At 37.3% G+C, this 16,159-nt stretch overlaps 1 protein-coding gene across 1 annotated transcript in view; it reads left to right on the top strand.

The window, feature by feature from the left end:
- ly75 (lymphocyte antigen 75) overlaps positions 1-14,937 on the top strand; it is a 41,956-nt gene extending 27,019 nt beyond the window's left edge. The window contains 16 exon segments of the mRNA XM_036586112.1: positions 1,187-1,323; positions 3,015-3,092; positions 3,094-3,121; positions 3,798-3,952; positions 4,884-5,013; positions 5,100-5,323; positions 5,462-5,621; positions 7,983-8,141; positions 8,871-8,993; positions 9,128-9,313; positions 9,428-9,651; positions 10,375-10,552; positions 11,535-11,693; positions 12,071-12,184; positions 12,355-12,516; positions 13,332-14,937. Of these exon segments, the coding sequence (XP_036442005.1) occupies positions 1,187-1,323; positions 3,015-3,092; positions 3,094-3,121; positions 3,798-3,952; positions 4,884-5,013; positions 5,100-5,323; positions 5,462-5,621; positions 7,983-8,141; positions 8,871-8,993; positions 9,128-9,313; positions 9,428-9,651; positions 10,375-10,552; positions 11,535-11,693; positions 12,071-12,184; positions 12,355-12,516; positions 13,332-13,507 (2,393 nt within the window). The 3' untranslated portion in view covers positions 13,508-14,937.
- The last annotated feature ends 1,222 nt before the right edge of the window (positions 14,938-16,159 follow it).

Here is a 16,159-nt window from a genome sequence, read left to right as displayed (position 1 = left end):
GCAGACAGAAGGTGAGAAAAGCCCCAGCACATGACCTAGTCTCTCCATCCACCCTAAAGCACTGCTATGACCAACTAGCTCATATTTTTACCAACATCTTTAACAAATCACTGGAACTCTGCTCTGTTCCCACATACTTCAAAGCATCCATCATCATTCTGCTCTGTTCCCACATGCTTCAAAACATCCATCATCATTTCTGTAGTCCTGAAGGTCTTTAAATGCCTGGTCCTAGCTCACCTGAAGACCATTACAAACCCTCTGCCAGATCCCCTACAGTTCGCATACAGAGCTAACAGGTCTGTTAACGACATGGTCAGCTAGGCCCTGTACTTCATGCTGCAGCATCTCAGCAGTCCTGGAATCCTACACTTCTGTTCTGGACTTCAGCTCGGCATTCAACACCGTAGTGCCAGAGCTGCTGCAGGTCAGATTGTCCCAGCTGTCAGTGCCAGATCCCATCTGCCGGTGGATCATGGATTTCCTGACAAACAGGAAATAGCAGGTGCAGCTGGGAAATTATGTCAGACCCTCAGTACTAGAGTACCACAAGGTTGCATGCTCTCACCCCTTCTCTTCAGTCTCTTCACCAGTGACTGTGTCTCTAAAAAACACAACAAGTTTGCAGATGACACCACCCTGGTGGATCCTGCACCAGCAAAAAGAAGTCGAGCAGCTGGTCTTCTGGTACAGAAGCAACCATCTGCTGCTAAACACGGAAAAGACTGTGAAAAATAATGGTGGACTTCAAGCGCATTTTATAGTACATGTCATATGTACAGATGTCCGATCGCACATCTTTTAAGCTTCTTTCACATTGGCTGTTTTTTTTTATTATTCTTTATGCTGTACTTTTATTTATTTTATTCTTATTTGTTGTATTTTATTTTGCTTCTCTTCTAGTTTAATACTTGATAATAGTCTTTGTACTTAATGCATTTTTGTGTTAAAATGGTTCTTTGAGTGTTTGCAGTTCTAGAAATAACATTGCCTTTACTAAACAATCTTACACAAATGTTTTTTATGAGTATAGGAGTGTTTGTCATCATTAATAGTAGTCTTATATTAATAAAATGAAAACCTTTATTAGATCTTTATGGTTTACTCATTTGTATAACTGATTTGTTTGTCTTTTTTTTCTTCAAGTAAATTGCCTCAGTAACACTTAATCACTCTGATTATACAGATTACCGGGTAAGCTGTGGTGCCAAACTGCCCTTCGTGTGCGAGACACTGAATGTCACATCTGCAGAAACTGGAACACAAGCCCCTCACCCACCTGGCAAACCATGTGAACAAGGAACCCTGGCCTTCAGAGACAAGGTTTGCTAATAGCTACCTAGAGGTCCTCAGCCAGTTACAACTCCATTTCCAAAGAAGTTGGCACACTGTGCAAAATGTAAATAAGAAACAGAATGCAATGATTTGTGAATTATTTAATTGAAAATAGTACAAAGACAACATATAATTTCTCAGTTTCAACATTTGATATTGTTTTTTGAAAAATATGTGCCTTTTAAAATTTGATGCCAGCAACACGTTTTAAAAAAGTTGAGACAGGGGCAGCAAAAGTTGTGTGATGCTAAATAAGACACCTGGTTGACATCTCACAACTAAACAGGTTAATTGGCAACAGGTAAGTTACATGATTCGGTATAACAAGTGCATTCCAGAGAAGCTGTCTTTCAGAAGTAAAGATAGGGAGGGGTTCACTGCTCTGTGCAAGACTGCATGGGCAAATAGTCCAACAATTCAAGAATAACCTTTCTCAACATAAAACAGCAAAGAATTTAGGGATTACATTATCCACAGTACAAAATATCATCTCTGTATGCAAGGGACTAGGCCGAAAACCAATATTGGATGGCTGTGATCTTTGGGTGGCACCGCATTAAAAACAGAACTGTTGTGGCAATCACTATATGGGCGCAGGATGACTGTTAACACTGATAAAACCTCAATTCAGGAGTTTTAAAGGAGCCAGTGGGATGTGTTTGTCTTTGAGGGATACACTCCTGTTAATCTGAGACCAAGCTGAGCAAGGTTAGCTGATCTAAAAACTAAATATCCCTCACATACTTCCTCCTTGTTAAAAAATCTGTACTATTCCATACAATGCCATGCTATACCATTATATACAACAGCCACAATTTACTATAAACTGCACTATAAACACCATTCGAAAAACCATTGTCTGTGAACACAGTTCATTGCTGCACCCACAAATGCAAATTAAAACTCTACCATGCAAAGAAGAAACCACATATAAACAGGACCTAGAAATTCTACCGCCGTCTCCAGGTCCCAGCTCATGGTGAGTTGGAAAAGTGTCCTGTGGTCCGTCAAATCAAAATTGAAATTCTTTTTGGATCTCACGGACACCATGTCCTCTGGGCTAATGAGGAGATGGACTGTCCAACCTGTTATCAGTGCACAGTTTAAAAGCCTGAATCCATGATGGTATGGGTGTGCATTTGTGCACATGGCATGGGTCACTTGCACATCTGTGAAGGCACCATTAATGCTGAATGATATATACAGGTTTTGGAGCAACATATACTGCCATCTAGATGACATCTTTTTCAGGGAAGGCCTTGATCATTTCAGCAAGACAAACCACATTCTGCACATTTTACTTTCAAAACTACAGCAGTTGTTTTCCTCACTTCTCAAAGGCTTACAGAGTGTTGTTAAAAGAAGAGGTGATGCAACACAGTGGTAAACATGCTCCTGTCCCAACTTTATGGAAACATGTTGATAGCTTCAAATTTAAAATGGGCATAGAATTTTCAAAGAACACTACAAATTCTTAGTTTCGACATTTTCTCATGTTTCAACATGTTGTCTTTGTGCCATTTTCAATTAAATATAGAGTTTAAATGATTTAAACATCATTGCATTCTGTTTTTATTTAAATTTTGCACAGCATGCCAACTATTTTGAAAACAGGGTTGTACAGAACTGCCGCTTAGTACAGTTGGCACGTTAATACCTTTTTATGTTTTGTTTTACAGTGTTACACAGTGATAAAACCTTTATTCAGGAGTTTTAAAAAAGCCAATGAGATGTGTATGTCTTTGAGGGGCACTCTTTCTGTCGATCAGAGACCAAGCTGAGCAAGGTGAGTTGATCTAAAAACTCCCAAGGACCTAAACATTCCTCACATACTTCCTCCTTGTAACAACATCTACACTATACTGTACAATGCTATACTATATTATTATTGTTTTACTATAAACGCTGCTATAATTGAAATGGAGATGCTCAATTAGATCGAAATCATATTGGTATTGGCAGATACAGCTGTATGCAAAACTCTGGACGCCCATGGTCAAATTACATGTTTCTTTTTTTTTTTCATTTTCAAGGTAAAAAAATGTACTCATCCTCTACAGAGAACACACTTCTGTGCATTTTAATACACAATTACTGTTTATTTAATGAATTTAACATATTGGGGAACATAATAATCTGGTATCAGTCCACATTTCCCTGTGCATCAGTGCATTACAGTCACTATTGCCGTTAGTTGTTCTAACCTTTATGTTGACACTTTGTTCAAGCTCACACAAATTACCTTAAAGTACTGCATGTTTGGATGAGTGCAGAATATTTTACACCAAAAAAGTGCAAAACGGTAGTAATAATTTAACATATTCGGGACTTTTAGCATTAAAATATAATTGCTTCAATTGCACACTGTTGCTCTTGCCTGTGGTGTTTAACTGTTACAGTAGTACTATTGACGAGCCTCTTTGACTGTCTTTTTCTTTTCAACCTCCCAATTCCTTGTTCAGACTTTGTCACTACACTCTTGCCGGGGCTGCCACAGAAGCTTTGGATTGGTCTGAAGCTGAGGCTTCATGACACTCAGTGGATGGACAAGTCACCTGTCACATACCTAAATTTTAACCCCCTGCTCCATGGCCAGCAGCGACCTGTGTTCATCAATGCAAGTGTTCTGCTCTTTTTACATGTTAGAAACTTTAGCCTCTTAAATAGCCAGGACCCACCACCAGGTTCAAACTTCCATTACATGCTTGTGCATCTTAAGGATAACTCTGCTAGTATGCATTATTAAGGGATTCATATGTAAAAAGATATTTAATTGATGTTTGACCTTGAAACCTTTTTCTGTGTTGACAAAAATGTTTGGTAAAGGAAGATGTAAGTTTCCTGTTTGGTTTAATGCATGTATAGTACTTTGCAAAAGTCAGACACCACTGTTCATTTACTTAATGTCCAATCAAAATGAACATCAAGCACAAATTCACTTTTCACTTATTTTTCACAGTCCAAAAAAGGACAGGAGACATATATTTAACACAAAATTACACAGAAGCCTCAACAACTGAGTATAATATCAAAATTGCGCAGTTTCACCCTTTGACCTTATTACAGCCTCCATTCTTTTCGGGAGACTTACTATTTTTCCACACCTCCAAAGTTAATTCATAGAAGTTTTTTTTTGCTTCTCACAATCCGTTAAAATCTTTTAATAATTTATTGAACCCCAGTTTTGAAAAGTCATGTTTTTCACTTATTTTCCTTTTATGTTCCCCTTTCTTTATGCAAATCTATTGTCTTATATCTAATCTCCTCAAAATTTGTCCTGAAAAATGAAAACATTGTGCTCAATGGCAATTTTGATTGGAAATTAAATAAATGAAAGACAGACATATAGTACTGAGCAGAAATAAGAGACTATGAAAAAGGTTTTTGACAAAGTGCCAAATAGGTAACACTACTTTGACAGTTCTACAGTGTAGTTTTTTTTTGCAGATTATTTTAGTGTTTATCTATAGTTAATCACTCCATTTTATATGCTCCAAAATGATCTTGTAGGATTGCGAATGTTTATATTCTTCTTTGCTCAACATCAGACCTTTGAGCAGGATGGATTGGAGCTGTGTGCCTTCATGCTTAATGATGCTCACTCAGACGTGCTGGGCACTTGGGACTACACGTCCTGCACTGATGAGAAGAGTGTCACCATCTGCCAGCACTATGCAGGTAGTCAGTCTTTACTGTTCTGTCATTGATGACTTCAAGATTTGGTTAGCTGTGTTTTTCTCAGTGTTTTTGTCCACTTTTCTCAGATAAGCAAGAGACCCCTGTGGTGTCTGAGAAAGAGTTCCAAGTCAACAATCACAAATTTAAGCTGGTTTTAAACAAAAATGTGACCTGGTTAGAGGCTCAGGAGTCATGTAAGACCAATAGCATGGACCTGGCTAGTGTGGCTGACGCATACCTGCAGGCCGTGCTTACTGTACATGTGAGCAAAGTTGGACATCCCCTCTGGATTGGACTGTATAGCGAAGATGTAAGAACCTGCAACTCACATGCATACATAAACAGGCACCACACTTGATTGTTACCAACTTAGACTTAACTTGCTTAAGAAAACCCTCCAGATCATTTTCCTCAGAGCATTTTCTTAAGGATATTTTTATTTTTCCAGGAGACACACTACCGCTGGACAGATCACAGCCATACTGCGTTTAGTCGCTGGGGCCCAGAGGTCACTGCAGGGCGTTGTGTGTACTTGGACACTGACGGGTTCTGGAAGGCCACAGAATGTGGGGAGAAGCTCAGAGGAGCTATCTGCCACGTCCCGCAAGGTGGACATTAGAACTACACATTTATCCATATATCAAGTGTGGTTGGTGTAACACAGGTTAAACACATTTAATTGATTGATTTTACATAGACAGCAGTGATTCTGTCACAGGCACAAGTCAAACACGATTAATTTAGATCATCACAGGTCTGCGTTTTATTTGCAGTAACACACAAACTCAAGTATTTTATTACTTTTTTACAGCAGTTCTGAAAAAAAAATAAGACGTGTAAAGCAAAGAACCCCCAAATATTCTATCAAATGTGCTTTAAAATTTCTTCTGCCTAAATAGTACTATCCTTTTGCATTACAGACATACAGCCATAAAGCTGTCACTAAATCAGTTTCAGCTTATGTTTTTTTAATACTTTAGTGCTTGTTAGATTAATTTGAATGTCTTTTTGTTCCAGTCAGTCTGTAAAGTATTGCACAGTCCCATCTCATTTGCAGAATTGTGTCTTGTTTCAGTTTATGTAGTTGTTCCGCAATCACAGCAGCTGGCTGAAAATTTTGCTTAGAGGCAACAACAGGTTCAGAAATTAATGAAGTCCTGCTGTCACACTATTCTTTAGAAACTGACCAAACAGACAGCAGGTTGAATATTGTCTTAAAGAATTTCTCTAGTACTTTCAGTTTTTGTATGTGCTAAAGTAGAAATGTAGTAAGTGTTATCTGCAGAGAAAAGTGGGTCATTGTGAGTCTTTGCTCAGCAGAATGATGCAGTTATTCTGAAAAAGTAGAGTTGTTATTTGTGATACGCTTCGTAGCCAATCAGTGCCGTTGAAATGAGCTATTTTATAAATTAAATATTTTACATTATTTAGCAAACTGCCAGAGCCACATACAATGGTAGGTAAATGTAACATTAAGTTGTGTAAAGATGAAATGTAAATTATGATACAAGATATCAATTACTAACACTTACTGCAGTCCTTGTCATTTGACTCAATTTGTAAAGGCCAACCTATATCTAATACATATATCAAATTTTACAAAGAAATTTTATCAAATTAAATATTAGAAATACTACTGGTTGTTATCAAATAAAACACTAGAAAAGACTAGGAAGACTACTGTGTTCCACACACCCTACCTTTTCATTATATGAGCAGCATGACAGCTACAGCTTGCATATATTGACCATTCATACATACAGCATTTGGGCTATAAAACAGTACAGCAAGCCTGTACTAAAAATTCTCACCACTTGGAACCACATTCTGCAGACATCCTTTATCTAAATGTATAAATAGTCAATCAGTTACTTTACTTGCCTGTACATTTATAGTTAAATGTAAAAGGTAACTAGTATTTCATTTGATAACTACCTTTATTTGTAAAATTTGCATTTTGATGATTTTTGCTTTGTTTTCATTGGTTTTCATACCTGTGTCATGACTGTGTTGCTGAAAAAAAAATTTGACAACACCAAATTCTCTAGATTCTGGGACACATCTGGACTGCACTGCCGTAGGTTGTGTGAACACTAACCTGATAACATGGGTGCCAAAACGAAAAGCATTCAGTGTTGAACAGGCCACACAGAGGTAGTATGTGTGAAGCAGTCCTGAGAGTCTTGTCCAAGGACTCTTTATTATCATAGCAGTGATTTTGCTGCCTGGACAGGGAATCGAACCCCAATCTCCTGTATGTGTGTGGCAGTGGTGTTAACCACTATGTTATACATTTGAGTGAGTTGAGGAGAATGGAAATACTGACAACTGGTGATTACATGTGTCCATGCATGTATGAACTAAAAGTAGGTTACTAAACATGTTTTTACATGAACTGACCCTCCCAATGATGCTGCTGCTGCTCCTGCTGCTGCTGCATAAACTAAAACTAATCTAATTAACCATTGCTCCACCTGTTTTCCCCGTTTTGTACGATAATACTTTATACTAGCACTGTTTGCTATCTGGTGTCGACCAGAGGAGGATGGGTTCCCCTTCTGAGTCTTGGTTCCTCTCAAGGTTTCTTCCTCTTGCTCTTAGGGAGTTTTTCCTTGCCACTGTCGCCACTGGCTTGCTCATGGGGGGCTTGGACCCGGATTTTTCTGTAAAGCTGCTTTGTGACGACACCTGTTGTAAAAAGCACTATATAAATAAACTTTGCTTGCTTGCTAAATTATCAGCTGTCGTTCCAATAACAGCCCTATGATATTTTTTTGGCATTTATGTGTAAATAATCTATTATTATCCACCTCAGATAAAGTTCAAAGTTTCAAGTTTGGTTGTTTAAAGTTACATTTTACCCTTTTTTTAGTGATAGCTTTGTAATCAGAGTAACGAAAGTGTTATTGATGTCATGCATCACAACTTACATTTCATCTTTACACAACTCTCTCTCCATGTTAAAATAGATGAACACATCCCACCTCACGATGCAAATAAATGTCCACACACAAACAATGGAGCCAACTGGATCCCGTTCCAAAACAACTGCTACACTTTCCTGCTGCAGTCTTCAAGATGGCAGGAGCATGACAAGAACAATAATCAGCAGACGTGCGAGGCTCTTGGTATGGAAAGTCTTGAATTTATTGCTTGAGCTTTCAAATCTAACAAGAGTACCTCAATGTACATGCCACTGGAGCTGGTCAGGTTGTTTAAATGTGATATTTTGTATAATATATGTAATATATATTATAATATATTAAATGTTATATTCTTGCACTCTTGGCATATCTGATTCAAGATACAGTACTGTGGTTTTAGGCACCTGAGAAAATTAAATTAAAAAAGCTGTTTATCTGGGCAGTAAGAATTTATTTGCTCAGGAAAAAACACTTATTACAATAAATGCAAATAAATATTAATGCAATAAGTAGTGAAATTATGTCAGTGTTTTCATTTAACCATTTCAAAACCTACTTTGACACAGACCAGTATTATTTAGTTATAATTCAGCACCTGAACCTGGTTTGTGCTTTTTAAAATTTAAATCAGGTGTGCTGGTAATGGAATCTAACAAAAGTATGTGATGGCTGTGGGCATTAAGGTGACATCTAGAACCAAAAGTTGTTCACAAGCTCACAAGATGTTGAGTTTTAATAAGGATTTTTTTTTTACTTTTTAAATAATATTATGTTTATTTGCATTCATTCGAATGATATATGGCCAAGATAAATGTCTTTAAATAATGCACTTAAATGACTAAGACCTTTGCACAGTATGGTGTATGATTTTTGTAATTTTGTATAGAATTTTAGCACCCATTAACCTTTTTTGTGTTTTTTTTGTGATCTTAGTTGGAATGGGAGATGTTCTGACAATTCGAAATGAGGAAGAGAATGAGTTCATAAAGAAGCAGCTCCATCCTTTCAGAAACTTGGCCAAGTTTGTGTGGCTGGGAATGTACAAAGACCAGAGCAGTAGGTGTCAGTCTAGAAATTCTGGAATTCATTTAGCGTTTGTGATGACAGTTCTAACACCTTGTTTTTGATTTTATAATAGCTGTAATAACAAACACTGGAGAGGCTCTGATCACTCTTATTGCTTACTGTAGATCATCAGCTGAAATGGTATGATGGAACCAAAGTTCAGTACTCCAACTGGAAATATGGAAGACCAAATGTCTCAGAGCCCTTCATGGCTGGACTGGATCTGAACGGAAAATGGGAGCTGATCCAGACTGTATCCATCTTTACACCTTTTAAGCAGAGAGCCATTGTGGTGTGCAAGATTGAACGAGGTAAGACATCAGTCTAAAAGAGTTACTGTTTGATCTATGTGGAAGAATAGAGTGGACAAAGTGTGATTCAAAGCAGCTCAGAGAGACAAATGTGTTATTTTGTTTCACCTGAAGATTCCAAAGATGAGTTTCGAAAGAGCCCAGCCGATGTGGTTGCTCCACCGGGCTATAGTTTCCGTTTGGTTGCCAAGAAACTGAACTGGTATCAGGCCCTGGAGGAATGCAGTAGTGATGGTGGCCATCTTGTGAGCATTCATAATGAGACGGCCAACACAAACATGTCCCTGATCGCCAAAAGAGACGGATTTCCTCTTTGGATCGGCCTCTCCAGGCAAGATGTATGTTATCAGGTCTAGGCTTTCATATTTTAATTAAATATAATTTAAATGGTAGAAGTACTAGGTGATATGGTCTGTACTGATGTACCATGATATTGGCATGTCATGATATTTCTTTTATGGTTATAAAGCAGTATATTTAGCAATATATTTGATAAAGCATGAGCATTACATCAACGATATAATGGCCATAAAATAACAGTATCCCGTTGACAGGCAGTTTGTTTTTAGGTTCTATTTTCTAAAATAAAAAAAAAAAAATGGTGAGTTTTGTTTCTGGAAATATGATTTCTGTCTGGTTAGCATTCACTGTACAGTCATTTTGAGAAGGAAAAACGAGCAAACGGTCAAAGTTGTATGCCTTTGTTTTAGCGTAGTGTAGAAGTACTCAGGAAGCATGGAATTATTTGCTTTAATAATGAAAACTTAATTATCTGATAACGTGATATATTCAAACAATATTGAATTTTGTCAGTTTTGATCAGCACTAGATGACTTGATCATTTTTCATGTATAGGTATAGTAGCTTTTGTAAGACATAGTAAGTGCAGACATGTTACTTTGTTAACATGTTACTTTGTTTATTAATAAGCTGTAAAATTAAGAATTTGGTAATGAGTGACATTGTCACTTTAACTCTAATATTAACATGAATAAAAAGTCATTTAATGTGAGTGTGTAAGTAAAGTAAGTGTGCAAAGTATGACTTGTCTGTTCTTTCAGTTCAGTGGTTGGCCTTATGAATGGTCAGATGGGACACCATTACAGTTCCATCCCCAAGGGTTTGAGGTTGCAGGCTCTGGATCTGAGGAGAAATGTGTGTATATAGACTATAAAGGAAGCTGGTCTACAGTGAACTGCAAAGCTGTGCTGGAGGGAGCCATTTGTTACAGCACCAGCGGTAAGGCAAGCATACATTCATACATTGAGTTGCCACTTTATTAGCTGCACCTTGTACCTAAATTGTTGCTGCACCAGTTTTCAGCCATCCTCAACATTGTCCATCAGTTGAAAGGCTATCAGATGTTATTTGGGTGGTGGGCCATTCTCAGCACAGCAGTGACACTGACATGGTAGTGGTTTGGTAGTATGTGTTGTGCTGATGCAAGTATATCAGGCACTGCAGTATTGCTAGGTGTTTTAACACCTCGGTTCAACTGCTGGATTGAGAATAGTCCACCAACCAAAAATATCCAGCCAAAAATGGTCCTGTGATCAGAAGCTGACCACTGGTGAAAGGCTAGAGGTTGACCAAAACAAACTGCACAAAAGGTGATAAGTAGTAGTGGCAGCAAGTAAATAATTTGGTTGCACTAAAATTGAGTTCATTGAACTTCTGATATTAAGTTAACAGCACAATTATCTGTTTTACATTCTGTTAACTTACTCTTGCAAGTTCAATGAATAATATCTCCTCAAGGCTTAACATGCTTAAGGTATTCCCATGCTGGCCAGGGCTGTTTCACCCCTGACATGCCCCTATTGGTTATAACTGTAAATCCTCTAGATAGAAAAAGGTACGGAGATGAGCATGTGGTTAAAATCACAAAAAGTTCACCTAAAGTCTCCTCTGGCAGGCCTCTTGTAGTTTTTTCACAAGTATTTAAAAAAAATCTGTCAGCATAAATTATTTTTACACTCAAGGCTGTTAAACATGAGACTGTGACTTTGTGTGAGAGCATTGATTTTGTCAGAAAGTGCACATTTTATTCAAGAAAATAACACTGCCAGAAATGTAGAATTACATTATGGTGGACAATAGTAGATGTAATAGTAAAACCTCTGTAAAACATTAAATCTAAGAAGTAAATGGTGTAATTAGACAAGCACTGCACTTGTTTACACATCATATATACACATTGCATGTATGTCTTATGTGGCAGGGTCTCAGATGTCTGCTCAGTCCAGCAATGACTGTCCTAAGAGTGATGGGCACGCTGCATGGATCCAGTTTGAAAACCACTGTTATGCCATCGACATGACCCACTACAACTATTCTGTTTACACCACGGAAGCTGCCAAGAGCATCTGTGAGAAACTGAGTATGTATTTGTGTCTTGGTATGCATTAAGACCAAGTCAGCTTTTATAAAATGAATACAGTTCCAGTCATGTTGCAGAAAGCATTCAGAGATTCATAAGCATTAATTTGTTTATCAATGCAACCTTGTAATTATTAAAAAAAAAGACATTTTAGTCATTTAAATGGCCCATATCCTAGAATTTTCTTGTATTTGTTTTTGCCTGAGGCCCACTTATCAAAAACACAACTTCTCTTTAACCTTTAGAAGGATAAAACGAGAGAAAACTGGATTCAGAAAAAACTGAAACATAAATCAGCTTAGTGTAAAAGAAAATCTCTGTCAACCTCTAGCATAAGAGTCATTCTCATTGTATAATGTGTATTTTATGGTTGCCAGATCCTGCTTCCCAGCTTTTGACCATTAAAAGTAAGGAGGAAAATGATTTTGTCTCACGACATGTTGCTGAAAATCCTCTCGTCACCAGCCGCGTGTGCCTGGGTCTCAACACGGGTATCGCAAGTTCATTTACAGAGTTCATTTACAATTAGAATGTATCTTTATCTCAACACAAATTAGTGGTGCTTAGCAACTGAGCAGTGTTGGTTTCTACAAATCCTTGTTATATTATGGACTTGAAGCAATATTGTGAGGCACTAATGTTAATTCTGTAAAATTCTCAGCTGAAGATGCTGGATGGATGGATGGTAGTGCACTGGGCTTCTCTAATTGGGGACACTCTCAGCCTCAGTCCGGTTGTGCAGTTTTGGTGTCGATAAATGGAACATGGAGCAACGCCAGCTGCACTGAAAGCCGCTGCCGCGTCATCTGCAAAATGGCTGCCAGTGAGTGACTTGCACAGTTTCTCCTCAGACGTGCATAGTGTCGCTGTCATAAGAAAACCTTGTAACTCTATACAGTTTTTAAACCATATGAAAATGCTAGCTCTCATTGACATTGTGTGAACATTTGACCAACTGACCAATAAAATTTTTTGAAAAGTTATATTGACAAATATTAAAGGGCCCATATTGTACATTTTTCTTGTACTTTATTTTTATCCTCCCTAAAGTCCGTTCATAACATTCATGTGGGTTTGTATACCAAAAAAAAGTCAGAATTAATTTTGATATGACCAACCTCTCTTTACCCTTCAGAATTAAAAAGGATGTGCCTTTCAAGACTGATACGTGTAAATAAGCTCTGTTCTGATTTGCTAGTATTGCGCCTCATTAAAAAAAGTTCTGGGCTGAAATGCTCCTTATAGTTTAGCATGAATGGGTGGGGCTAAATTGCTATAGGGTGAATAGGCAGATATATGCAAATGTGTTGTTTTTTGTGACATCACAGGAACAGTGAATTCAAAAGAGGATGGTTTTTTAGCTTAATTTCCGTGTATGGACTGGAGAGTACTTGTTGAAATGTTAACAATGTTTACGTGCTACTTTAAACTCTTATCTCAAATAAAGTGATTTGGTTTTCTGTGATATGGGCCCTTTGAGTTAAGAATGTTTTCCTCTCCCTTAAAGTTACCCTCTTGCAGGTTTCCTTTCAACAGTGACAACAGAATTCATAGACTGTATAAAGACTGTATAAATCATTGCTTGTTGTCAAACCTCGTGATAAATTTTACTGACTGTTTTAATCTCTTCTGCTTCAGAATCCAGCGGTGCTCCTGTGGCCTTGGCTTTTTTCATCATCGTGATCCTCTGCCTCACCGCAGTGGTGGTCTTCATCATTTATAAGAAAAACAGGCACCGCTTCTTCTCCACCGTGCGCTACCACAGGAACTTCGATGAAGCAGACAGCACCAGTATAATTTCTGAGAACGAGTGAATGTTACACTGCAAGCGGCTGGCAAACAAAAGCAACAGCAGCAGGATTCTGTGCCTTTCGATGTAAGCACTCTAATATGATACAAGAACATCCAAACAAGTGTTCTAACAAAGGAGTTAATTTATTATTTCAGTATCTGCTCAGTCCGACAGTTTAAAAGGCTTTACGGGTTTTTGATTTTCTTATTAATATGCTGAAGGAATGCCAATGGTTTGAGATATGCCTAAACTTGGTGGTCTTATTTTTTATTTAAATTGTTTTAATGTTTTGGGTTTTTTGTATGTTTTAATGAGAAGACTTCCAAATATTGATTGTGCTGCAGTATTTACGGTATTTGTGTTGTTTCGGGTACTCTGAGGCAGCGCTGGATTTTTCTTTAGGCCTGACAGTGTTTTTGCTTCTCTCAAGCTAGCACTGATTAACTGTATAATCTTTTTTTTGGTTTGTTTTTTTCCAAACGCTAAACTGGGATCACTTCAATTCCTTTTGCGACTTTGGAGGTTTTTGTTTTCCATCTAAATATCTAATTACGATCTTGATGTTATTTGATTTGAATGTTCATTCGTCAAATACTGAATTCATGCACTTTCTGCATAACAAAATTTCAAACTACTGTGCAGCCTACTCAGACAGATACTTACTGTTTTTGCTGGATCTGTCTTTGTCACTGTTTACTTTTTCCTCGATTCATAACTCTTAACAAGAATCGATATATTTTTTTCAGATCCTAAAATTAGTGTTCAATTGCTCTTCTGAACCAAACTTTTGATTCATCACATTAGACAAACCTCCTACTACTGCTTATATACATGTACTCCATAAGTGATTAGGTCCCACTTCACTATGTGCATCTAAAGTACCATTAATTATCTAAACAAAAGCACAACATACATAACCAGATGTCCACATGGTACTCTGCAGGAATATTATACATTGTCACATTGAAAAAGTGGGATCTAACAGAGCGTTAATGTGAGCTGAGGAGACTTGCGCTGAAAATGAAGTTTACCTCTCATATTCTATGCACTCAAACTACTGATATGTAAAGCACTTTAAAGAGCTGTTTTCCCACTAACTGCTTTTGAACTATTTAAGCACAATGGGAGGGTGTTTTATGTTTTTGAGAAAATATGCAACTTAAAAGGCACTCCAACAGCACGGCACTGGGTGCTGTGTGTGTAATTTTTGTAAATATCTTTTATGCTTTCATGCTGTTGTGATTTTCCTTTTAGATAGATTTTAGATATATAAACCAAAGAGACTCCTGAAATAGTTTGATAGTAAACTATTCAGATTTTCTTTTCCCCTGATGAAAAAATGTAACCCAATAGAATATCTTTAGTTTGTCTTTGGTTTAACTTTGTATGGATCCAGTTTGTTTCTCCAAAAAGACACTGACCACCACTCAATAAAATGCTGTCACCATAATATGAAGTTTGTTTGTGTTCTGTTCTTGCATGAATGTCATTTAAAGAATGTGACGTCTTTAAAGGGGAATTCCACTTTTTTTTTTTTTGTTTTTTTTTAACACTTCTGTATAATTAAATCACTCATACGTCATTCAGAGTGGAGAAAATTACCAAGTCAGAATATTTTACATTGGTGGTAATGAGAAACAGCTGAAGAATTCAATGCCTGGAAGCTACTTACCAAAAATTTTAAATACATTGCCTGATGCCTAAACTATTGGTTTACGTTGGTTAGCCCCACTCACACACATTGAAGTTTATAAGGAGTGTTTCAGCCTGGGCTACTTTTAAAATGAGGCACAACGCATGACAGCCAATCATTACAGAGGCATTTACATATAAGTCTTAAAGGCACAGTACCAAACAGTTTAATTTTTAGGGATAGAAAGAAATGTCATGAAAAACGTCATGAAAAAAATAATTAGGGCCTTTTCAGCATGACATATAAAACTAAGAGAGCACTTGTTTTTTACTGCTCATTTTGGGCAGTGAATAATACCGGGTGGGTAAGTCTCTGCATCTTAAGGACTGAATTAACCACAAAGTTTGAAAAATAGGTGGAATTCCCCTTTTATTGCACGGTCCGATGAGTAACACACACACTAACGCTAGTTTAACCGCTAGGGGGCGAAAGTCTTCTACTCATTTGATAAAACATCCAGATTGTTGATTTCCCTTTAAGAGCGAGATTAAAACGGCCTCGTGGAGCTGGTCTTCTCCACCCTGTGAAAACTACTGCAAAGCATTTCAATGGAAAATTAACAGCATAACTGTTTAGTCCAGGACTATTTTCAGACTTAGAAAACTGTCCTTTGACTGTGCCAAGGGATTAAGTTGGGCTAAGTAGTATTATCAGCCCAATACTGATTCATCAATTACGCAACATAAAGATAGTAACATTTGGAAATAGTTCGAATTAAATCACTGAACTACTCATTAGATTTGTGGCTTGGAAATATTTCTGATAACATCCCTGCCGAAAAAAAAACATAGAAACCATTAAAAGTTTCTGTTGGTTCCTGGTGGTGTCCATAAGTGACTAATATTATTTCGAGTTGTCTTGATGAATTGATATCACAGTGTAAAGGATTCTAAGGGTTTAATAGGAGTTCTACTGATTCTAGACGCATTTGATGGTTTCCTAATGGGATCTAAAGGAAAGGTCCTACAGGAAATCAATAAA

Source organism: Colossoma macropomum, unplaced genomic scaffold, assembly GCF_904425465.1.
Source record: "Colossoma macropomum unplaced genomic scaffold, Colossoma_macropomum, whole genome shotgun sequence".
In the NCBI taxonomy this organism is placed as follows: Eukaryota; Metazoa; Chordata; class Actinopteri; order Characiformes; family Serrasalmidae; genus Colossoma; species Colossoma macropomum.
Note: the sequence above shows the minus strand (reverse complement) of the source record. Positions and strands in the feature narration are given on the sequence as shown.